Below are 10,810 nucleotides of genomic sequence, written 5' to 3'. Positions count from 1 at the left end.
TTGCTCGTTTTAATTATCGCTGGACATTATGAACAATAAATCATAGCATCTTCTCTGTTGACAAGATCGAAGTTTTGTTTTCCCTAAAAGAACACAATGTACAGAAGTGTGTCTGTGTGTCTGTGTGTGTGTCTGTGTGTATGATAGTGTGCGCGGTGTGTACGCGCGTCGCAATTAGACTGCGAATTTTTATTGGAAACTCAAATGGTAAGACAAGCACGGAGGGTTGAAAATATTTGAATCTCTACGTATTCTCTCCTTCTCTTAAGAATTTGATTCTGTATAAAAATCCGCAATCCATGGCGCACATTCTGCTCTCATTCGTTTTCGTTTACCTTCTCTTTTACCCTGCCGTTTCTTTATAAAGATTAGATTTTACATATGTACACGCGAGCGCTGTCCATTCGGAACTCCTCCTCTTCGTTCATCTCTGCGATTTTATCCTATTCCTTATTTTTAACTAGGAACACTATCAAATTATCTTACATGTAATAAGTTTATCCTAAATGAATTTGAAGAATTTGTTGGATACATTAGTTAACGGTTGTCCAGCGTCTCGTGTTCTTTAAATAATCGATCGAACAGTGTTCCTAGTGAGCTAAATAAGCGGAGAGCAGTTTCGTTCAATTCGGAGTAATCGTCATCTCGGACTCAATGAGGGCTCCTCTCTCTCTCTCTCTCTCGAGCGCGTTTTGGCCGCTCTACTTTTTGCTTATAAATAAACGAGCCTCGCGGTTGGCTCTTTATGACGAGATACCGTGCGAAGCCGCAAACGAGAAAGTTGACAAGCTGAGAAGATCAAGAATCGATTAGACGAAAATAAGAGTAGTAGAAATTTACGCTTTAGAAGAAATTGTATATTAAAATTTCTGAATTCGAATTATCTACTGTATTGCGACGTCTCGTCGGAAAGGAAATTGCGTAACAATTAGAGGAAAAACTGAACGTTGCGTGGGTGACGGAAATTGTTCGAGGGACAGAGAGAGAGAGAGAGAGAGAGGGAGAGCCGGAAAATCTGCGGAGACATCAACGAAAATAGAATCGCCAAGTCCGAGATCACGGATAATACAACGGAGAGCGTGTGCTCTGTATTCGTGTACGTGGCACGCGTGTGTATACTCGTGTGGATGCATCGATAGATCGCGAAATCTCGAGCCAGTGTCTAACGATAAAACAGGTCCACGGGATGTTCTCGTGTTGATTAAACGAAATACTCGTTTATTTCATTATAAATGGATCGACCGGCAATTTGAACGATCGCTCGTCTTTCCACTTCTATTTGTTTGTTAATTTTTCTCGTTTTTCTCAGGGACAGACAGAGAAGGGTCTGGGAGGGGGTGCGCGTGGCCTGCGTATAGTCGGATATTGTTCGATAATCGAGTAACCGAGAAAAATCACCGAATACACGAAACCGAACCGAGTCTCATTCGATAACACGCTAAAAGCTTCTTAAAATCGTACAAAGCACCAGTGCGTACAAATTCATTCTTTCTCTCGTCTATACATCATGCATTGAGAAATCACAATGTCTTTGTTCTCTTTTATTCCTCTCATACGTATAATTATTTGTTTTGTTTCCTTCTTTTTTTTTTTTTTTTACCATCGACGCAGTGACAGAATATATATATCATATATTTTATATATATATATATTTTTGTATATTTATATATTTATATATATATAGACTTTTTTCTCTGTATTTCTTGTGTTTCGTTTACTAGTCTGTAGCAAAAAACTGGCAGCGGTGTGTCGCGGTGTAACATAGAACGAGAGTCCACGGGAGAACACGACGAGTCCACGAAAATAATATCTCTCTTCCCTTTCGTTACATATGTATGTATACGCGCGTATGCGTGCGCTCCTCCTCCTCTCATCTTCTTCACGCGTTTCGCGCGACGCGTGCGAGAAACGTACCCGGCGTCGCTCATTCTCCTCTTGCGAGATCCACCCCCCTCGACCCCCGATCGAGCCCCGGCCGTCGAGCGTTGACGGCGAAGAGAGCACGACGCCGGGTTACCCTGAGACGTCGTCGTCGGGACGATACCGAGTGACGAGCTGTTTCCTCGTCCTCGTTTTCTTAGTTGTTCCATCGGTTTTCGCCGTTTCGTCAGGCGCGGCTTAATGAGGTCTCAGCGTAACGATTTTATTGTTGCAGTTGTAGTTACAGTAATCATAATCGTAGTCGTGGGTGTACGGCGACAGAAGGGAGGCGGACTCGTGGCTGGCCGGGCAGGGTAGATGCCTGGGTCAGGCGAGCTCGTTACTGTCCGGGAAGTGGTCGCGGCAGTCGAGGCAGGCGGCCAGCTCGAACACCAGGTGATGGAGGTTCGGGTGCTCGAGGACCTCCGCGTCCGGCAACGGTGGATGGCAGCGAGGCCTCTGCTGTCGACCCCTGAACGATCGGTGAAGGTTCAACACCACGTCGCAGAACACGTACCGGACGACCAACAGTCGCAGGAAGTCGTCACCGAAGAACTGCAACACGCTGGTCTCTGTCGACCGGTAACGGGACATCAGGTTTTCATTTTTTACATTCCAAAATCGATAAAGGAATTTTTATATGAAAACATCGTCTCGTAAAACTTTTGACTGAATGTCATCCACAATTCCTGATTGAGATCGTATGAAATCTTGAGACAAATACTTGACATTGATAGGGACAGATCGGTTTGTCGTTTAATCGATGCGGACTCTATAAACTGGAAGATTTAGAACGCGATTCACTTGTATGTTCGAGGAAATACCATTCCAGAGATATTTAGGAAGCGCGCGTCGCATTCCGATGCTGGACGTCGAACGATTCGACGTCCATTTGATTTCTCAAAAATGTGTAACTCGCCTGTCCGTACGTGTGTAACGATCAGATAAACTGTTAAGATTTTCAGGAATGTTCGGAGCGAGTTTATCTCGACCTCGATGCAGAACAAGGGTTAAGAAACTTCTCACAGGGATTACGTAAGCGTTGATAACCCTTGTGCCAGATAAGAAAGCCGACGACGACGGTGTCTCGAGTGAACCGATTCTCCAAATCAGTGATTAAGTTACCAAAAATAGAAGATACATATTAGTTCCCCAAGAATAATTCAATTTCTTATAAAACTCGAAATTTCTAACAGATCGTCGCATGGGAAGGCATTTTTTTTTTTATACAATGAAATAAATATTGAAATTGTTATTAATTATTGTATTTGTAAGACTGAATGGTCGACGTCGAATTAAATTACGAGGTCTCCAGATCCAAATGAACGATCAATAAATTTGCATATCACTGTTGCTTTTGCTCGAGTACCTGTTGTCGTGGAACTTGTGAACGAATCACGTTCAGACCGATCGATCGAGACTTTCTTAGGACAACGAATTGTATCCGCGCGAAGCTTTACTTAACCAACAGAAGAAAAAGAAAGGGGGAGGAGATACGCGACAAAGGAAGCCACTCGTATGTTCAAAACTCGCACACGACATATCGCTGTCGCGGGAGGAACAATGGAGTGGCTCTTTGTAGCGGACCCTAGATCACGCGTCTACGAGGGCGAGATTGCCGGTTCAGCGATAAACACGGGTTGGATCTAGGCCAGCTCTGTTTATCGTCTGAACGCAATCGTAAATCCCTTTCACCGCGTCCTGGCTACCCGGTGAACGAACCGAGAAGACGATCTCCGTCATCTATCGGGATCGATTTTTAAAATATCTCTACGAGCGTTTACACTCGAGAATTTAATCTCTTAAAATTAATCTCTTCGTTCGCGAGACGGAGAATAGGCTTTAGATTAGACGTTCTGTACCGTGCGCGACTATCGACTGACGCTACCGAAATTCCAGTCTCAAAATTAATCTCATCGTTGACGAAATAAAGATGAGACTGTACAAGTTTCGCACCGTACGTGATCATTGACTTACACCATTGATTCACTCCGCCGGTTCTATGGTTTACTAAATTTAAATGTGAATTTATCGTTCGCGCCGAATATTGGAAAATCGGTCGACTAATAAATTGTCGAAAGGCAATATTCTCATCGGCCAACAGGCGCGATCGAAGGCTGCGAGGTCCCGAGCCAAGAAAGTTTCACCGATCCGTTCCCTATCCAATTAGAAGAGAAAGAGCTCTCTCTGGTTCTCTCTGGCCACCGGGTGGTAAAAACAACGTCCTGGATCCTTACCGCATCTGGAGCGCGTGACGAGCTGACAGGCCTCGATGAGGAATTGCTCGATGTAACGCTGGCACCGCTCCCAGTGGTGCACGGCCAGGTTGCCGATGTTGCATATAAGGCAGAACGCGGCTAAGGGGGCGTGGAGAAAGAGGGTGAAAAGGCTGCCGCCTTGTCGGACGTCGCGCAACGTCGGCGGCATGTCCTGGGGCGACATCAACACCATCAACGGCTGGCCGAAGTAACGGGGTATCTGCTGGAACACGAAGCTGTTGTCCGAGTCGACGACCACGAACAGTGGCTTCCTGGTGAACGGATAGAGGTCACCCGGATATAGGCAGTGGGGTTCCTTGCCACCTGTCGGCCTCTTACCGTGCTCCGGGTCCCTCTTGCTGCACGTGGACACGCCGCCCAGGTCGTACCCCACTGCAAGATCGCAACGTTTATCAACATCGTGCAATTCCGGTTTCGTGGCTGCGGCACGTCGTCAGAGAACCTCGAGAGCGCCGCGACCCGCTCTCCTCTCCTTGGCCTCGTCGCCTCGTTTTTTTCTCTTTTTTTTTTTCTAGCGAACCCGGAGTACGACAGATCGCAGGAAGTAGAAGAGATCTCAACGTTTCGAACGTTCATGAACAGACTGCGGATTTCTATACAGAACCAAATGCTCATACTTAACCGTCTGTTATAAAAATGCATTTACGATAACAGTCTCCTTCGTCGTTTTAATATTATAATTATATGAACGCAAAGAATCTGCGGTCTATCAATGAATTTCACTCGCCTATTTAGACGACGTTAAAGAATTCGAAACACCTGTTCGAGGAGCGCGATTTAAATTTCGGGCACGATTTTCTACAGAAGGGGGAACGAGATCTTGCAACGTTTCACACGAAGATGTATCGAAAGTATGTTTTATTATTATTATTATTATAATTGTTTCGTGAGATTAAAACCGTGGATATCGTTTCAATTTCCTTCAAATAATATTTAAATATCGATGACATAATCGTCTTATCGTCTACGAAAGTGATCAACGATTGACTCCGCGTGTCTGACCAGTCGCGTCTGTTTCTACTGAACTCTACTGCCTGACCGCGAACCGTTCCCGCTTTCCCTTTACCGATGCTTGTTTAATCCACGGACTGTTCGAATGAAGAGTCGTTTAAAAAGAAACCGGAGGAATCTCCGCGGATATGATCGACGGTGCATCTCGATATTGATAGCGAAGTTAGAATCCGCGACCGGGTGGCCGTGCACTCGGAATCTCTATCGCGGAATGACCTTGACACGGATGCGCTACTCTACTTTCGTTGAAAGACCGTTTTCGCCTTCCAGACCGGCTTGTAACCTTAACACCGCCGCTTACGGCCAGCTCTGAATAGCGGCTTCCTTTGCTGGTCAGTCTCACTGAATTTTTCAGCATCGTCGACCTTCGGTCGATTTTTCTTTTTCACACCGAATCTCTTTTTTTTTTCAACGCGCTGCACGTGTGCCATTTGATCGACACTCGAGCGTCCGAAGAATTACCTCGAAATCATTCACAACGTCTCTCGATATTATTTCATCATAAATATTGCGAAATTCATATCTAAAAGATCATTCATAAATAAATGCGAAAATCATTACGAATCGATTTGGATGTCTGACGTTCGGACATAATTTATCGAGAAAAGGCTGTAGTTTAATTTGTACACTTGACGTCTAAGTAAAACGTTATGGAATTGTAGATAGACAACGCGTGGCAAGTTGGAAAATCGATTGAAAGGAGTGTAGATACGCGGAGTGAAATGATTGTGAATGATTTCAAGGTAACCCGTGACCGAGAGAGACTGCTCGATTGGAGGGAGACCGCGACAAAGAACGGAGTGGTAGGCACAAAGAACGGTTTGCAAGTAGGCGGTCAAATTTTTGAGAGACCGTTTCGCGGGGTTTTTACGGATGAAAACGGGTCACGCGAAGGTTATGGATTCGCAGCGGCTCTCACCTCGCGTCCGTGAAACTTCCTCTCGTAACGCGCTCCAACGTACATACATGCGACAATTAAACAGACGACCGCAAAAGACACCGAAAGCAATGCACAACGATCTGCGTTTCGCACACCAATGATTGTCGATTAAAGATGAACGTGTAATAATTAGACCGCGGATTTTTATGCAAAAGGTATCGGTTAAAAGGATGTATTCTAAATAGGCACTCTTAATATCTTGCAGATTTCTCAACGTGGCAAACATTTTTTATATGTACATTTTCGTATAAACGCATAAAATCCGCAGTCTAATAATAATATCGATCATCTAAACTAATTGAAAGACAGATCTGTTCTTTTTTCTTACAGAATCCAGGGACAGAATGTGATGTAAATGAAATAAAAAAATTGCGAATGGAACATCCGTGGCAAAAAGTTTTTCGACAATAACGTAATATTATTGGATAAGAACTGTTATAAAAATAAAAATAAAAGAACGATTTAGTGTATTGCATGTCTAATAGCATTTCGGACTTTGAAAGTTTGCATGGTTCATTTATCTGTCACTTTATTACATACTACGTATTGTATTCGGGTAAAAACTGTTTGCCAGTGGTCAGTACGGTTCACAAATGCCTCGTGTAATTGATGTAATAACGTTCTGTGGGATAATCGGCGGTTTACCGGTAATAACGATTCGAGGAAGGCACGCGTAACATTAAGAAACCATCTAAACGACCTGGATTTTCTATTTAGTTAATTCAACGGCGATAAAGGGTCACGGTCGCGCGGATCTCGCGAGTCGGCCACTCGACGATGTCTTCTTTCGATCCGCATGAAAGTTTCATGAGGATGGGCACTAATTAAAGACGAAAAAAAAAAGAACTCGGAGACGAAACAGGCCGGTCTGTTCTTTCTAGTCGCATACTCGAGCCGCTCGAGCGGTTGTCTCCTGCTGATCTTTTCGCGAATCCAATTAAAAGGCGCCGCGATTTTTGAAGGACACACCAATTGTCCATGTTTTCTTCTTTTTTTTATTATTATTGTTTAAGTGTCCTGTGTTTCTAAAGCGTGACGGATTATTTTTAGGATTCTCAGGGAGCCGCGAGATCTCTCAGTCGCCAGAACGTCGGAGAAGATTCGCGTTTCTCATTTTAAGTTATAGTTGGAAGTTTGGAAACTATGCTAGCGCAGCTCGGTCTAGATTCTATTGCGAAATCAGATATATCTTCCTAATCTATGAGCGAGTAGCTCTAAACGATGACTAGCCTAAGCACAAGGAATCGCATACAGTGAGACAGAAAATGATCGTTCATACTCTTTAAGAGGGAATAAAATCGTCGATCATTTTAACGCTAGATCTGCCAAGGGGGGTCAAAATTGCTTGTTTGGCATTTCTTACAATCATTATTCATTTTCAGTACATTTTCTAAAATTTTCTATGACTTTTTTTTAAAATTTGCAAATAGTCCGTGAAATAAAGTATTATTATTTTTATTATTATTTTGATCCCTCCGGTAGAAGTGTATGTCAATCGCCGGTAGTTCTAGTGTTAAAGAGATGATCGACTCGCCGTGGATGGGGCACGATTTAGTTTGTGAAAAATCAACAGACAGTCGGATGATAGATCTTACGCGAAAGAAGCCCTCGAGCGAATAAGAGAAAGGCGATGATCCGACTGGTCGATCCAATTAGCCAGACGCGCGTTTATCCGCGTTGTATCCACTGTTGCGACACGGCTTATCCGTTTCACGGCCGTTTTCCCGCCGATGGGAAACGCGGAAAACCCGTTCCACGGTTAGATTACCGGCTAGAGGAAACTGACCGGGAACACGCGTTGGCTGTTCGGCTTCGCCGAGCGGGTGATTCGCTTTAGCCGTGCATCAACGGCGGCGATAAGTAATTTTTGGCCGATCGACGGTGAGGACCAACCGGTTTTTTTTCGAGCGAGAATTATTTTCAACGGTGCTTTGATCAATCGACTGGCTAGCGAACACTGTACACCGAGTGATTTTCAGATCTTACAGCGAGAACAGAGGAACAGGCGGTCGATCCTAGCCAGTGTTTTCAAATCGGAGAATTCAAGAAAATAGAACCCACAGCGAAACGAAATGAAGAAGAGCAACCAGCTAAATCCTGCCTAGCTATCAGATCGATGCGTATGAAACGTCGTATCGTTTCTCATAGTGAATCGCGAATTTAATAAGAAGCCGAAACGAGGCAAAAGTTAGGAATAAAAAAAAACAATTTTTTAGTCATACGATCATCACTCGAGATTTTTCTTACAAGAGGCCGAACGCCCTGTGACGCAGAGACGAGTCATTCGAAGTGAACCCGCAGTACTCGAAGGAGACGTTTCATACGCGGCGACCTAATGATTCTAACTCGGAAGATCAGCGGGATGAAAAAAAGAAAAAACGGCACGGCTCAGCCAAGGCTCTAACGTACTCGCGGAAGCGTGATCGGTCGCGATCAAAGCGAACACTCACTTTCTTCCGGGTGCTTGACGGTGGAGAAGCATCCGTCCGCGGACAAGTAGAGCAACAGCGCCCCGTTCGCCGGCAGCTCCTTGAACCCGCTCGCTAGGAATACCTGTACCTGGCTGTAGGTGGGCTTGTACAACAGGTACTTGTGTGGATTGTCCCGCCTGGGTGCCCCGTTCTCGGCGCCGGGGTACGCGCCGGGCCTGAACGGCATCCTGCCGGCCGGCGAGGCGTCGTGCAAGTGGTTCGGGTCGTCCCTCGGCTCCCTCTCGAGCGTCTGCAGCATCCTGAACATGTCCATCGACAATTCACTGAACTTCACCTGGTCGGCGCAGTTGCCGACGATCAAGATCTCCTGCAGCGATAGGCACATGGGTGGCGTACGTTCGACGGGCGGCGACGTCTGCGGTCCGAGCCTGTAGGTCAGTATCACCGGGTTCGAGTCCGAGTGGATCACCTCGACGGCCGACTCGGCCTTCACGAACGCCTTGATCTCGTCCAGCACCAAATGCCACTCGAGCTGATCCTCGGGCTCGTAGGTGCTCGTGTAGTCGGCGATCTGGGCGTCCAGCTCCTGCACCAGCTCCCGGACCAGTTTCATCCGGTTCAGGAGGAAACAGACGACGATGAACCGGGCGTAGTACCTGAGCTTCTTCACCATCAACTCGCTCCTGTCCTCCTTCGCGGCTCGGCTGTAGTAAGCCCGGCCGCGGATCGCCGCGTAGAACGAGTAGGCCTCGTGCAGGTAGCTGGTCTCGCTCGTGCGAAGGTAGTAGTGGTAGTAGAGCTGCCCGATCTTGCTCGCGATCTCCCCGATCTGCCACCTTTTCAGGCCGTACTTCGTGTCCAGTATCGTCCTGGAAGACAAAACACCACGCTGAAGCGAATCAACGCCTCTCGACGTCGTGGTGCCTCTTCCGTTTCCGACTGTCAACCTCTTAGCTACGGCTGCATTTTAAACGAGACAGCGACGCAGTCTGTCTCGGCTGCTACTTTCCACGATGCGATTGTATTCCAAAATAATTATAGACGAATAAATTATTGCGTCGAAAAACTTGACGAGAAGATAGACAATATAAGTTTACTTGAAATCGTGAATGTCGTATTTCATGTAGCAGCTAAGAGGTTGAACGCGAGACTGCTAGTCCTTGACTATTATTCGACGTTCTAAAACTGGATATTGGAAAAAAGGAACGCGATACTTTTGAAAACCGTTAGCCGCGCGTGCAACAAACTTTCTTCATTGTTTTGACGCGCGGTTCCGATCGTGAAAGAGCGTCCCCGATATTTATTAACGTTTACCCGTGTGCACCGGCAACGTATACGTCGTTCGGGTCTCGCGCGTCTGCACTGACTCTGAATAGCTGGATAGACAATCGACTTCTTTGTCGCGTCGCACCATCGGCCTGGCCCAGCCGATGACACTCTACGATCGAAAGTGAAGGGGACAAAGGGTCGAAGATTACCGGGTTGCAACAGAATCGAAAGGGGTAAATAAAGACGTGCGCGCGAGCCGGACGGCCAAGTGGGCCAACCAACCTGTGTCACGGTCTAATAGTATCGCAAACGTTTGGTCGAAACAAATTTCCAGAGGAGGACCTGTTCTAAATTGATACGTTATCTCAGAGGTGGGAAACATTTTTACCACTAGAGGCCATATTTACATTAAGTAGTAATAAAGGAGGCCATTAAAATTTTTTATATTTCACTATAGGTATTTTTATTTGTTTAAGCATATATATGTATATATTCATCCAGATGTTTAAATTTTAATAAACAACTACATATTTAAATACCACTTCAAATAAAAATAATGTTAGTAGAAGAATTTATTACTTTATAAAGGAACATAATAAAAAAATGATAATATTAAGTTACAAATAACTAACATAGCAATAATACGGAAAATAATTTTAAAATCTGATGGAAAATTTAAGTTAGTAGGATATTTGTTAAGTTTCTTGCTTGAAAGTACTTCCCCACCTCTGCATTATCTCATTGTACTACCCCTGGTAAAAAATGATCAACGTAGTATCATGTTTAACGCTAGATCTACCAAGGGGGGTCAAAATGATTTGTTTGACATTTCTTACAATCATTATTCATTTCCATATTCATTTTCCTTTTCGTTTGTCTTTTTGATATAAAATTTTATGCAGTATGCCTTCATACATCGAAATGAGTCATTCTGACTCCTACAGAACGCAGATTAAAAA

The 10,810-nt window shown here is 44.9% G+C and overlaps 1 protein-coding gene across 2 annotated transcripts in view; it reads right to left on the bottom strand.

The window, feature by feature from the left end:
* Positions 1–1,609: 1,609 nt before the first annotated feature.
* LOC108626680 (protein SCAI) overlaps positions 1,610–10,810 on the bottom strand; it is an 11,846-nt gene continuing 2,645 nt past the window's right edge. The window contains exons 2-4 of one of the 2 annotated variants that reach the window (XM_018027495.2): positions 8,601–9,451; positions 4,158–4,571; positions 1,610–2,492 (exon numbers count right to left, since the gene is read on the bottom strand). In XM_018027495.2, the coding sequence (XP_017882984.1) occupies positions 2,248–2,492; positions 4,158–4,571; positions 8,601–9,451 (1,510 nt within the window). In that variant the 3' untranslated portion in view covers positions 1,610–2,247. The remainder of the gene's footprint in view (positions 2,493–4,157; positions 4,572–8,600; positions 9,452–10,810) is intronic. The other variant, XM_026815016.1, reaches the window with a different exon arrangement.

This window comes from Ceratina calcarata, unplaced genomic scaffold (assembly GCF_001652005.2).
Source record: "Ceratina calcarata isolate Rehan_Ccalc_2016 unplaced genomic scaffold, ASM165200v1 scaffold426, whole genome shotgun sequence".
In the NCBI taxonomy this organism is placed as follows: domain Eukaryota; kingdom Metazoa; phylum Arthropoda; class Insecta; order Hymenoptera; family Apidae; genus Ceratina; species Ceratina calcarata.
The sequence above is the reverse complement of the archived record's forward strand: the minus strand, read 5'-3'. Positions and strand labels throughout refer to the sequence as shown.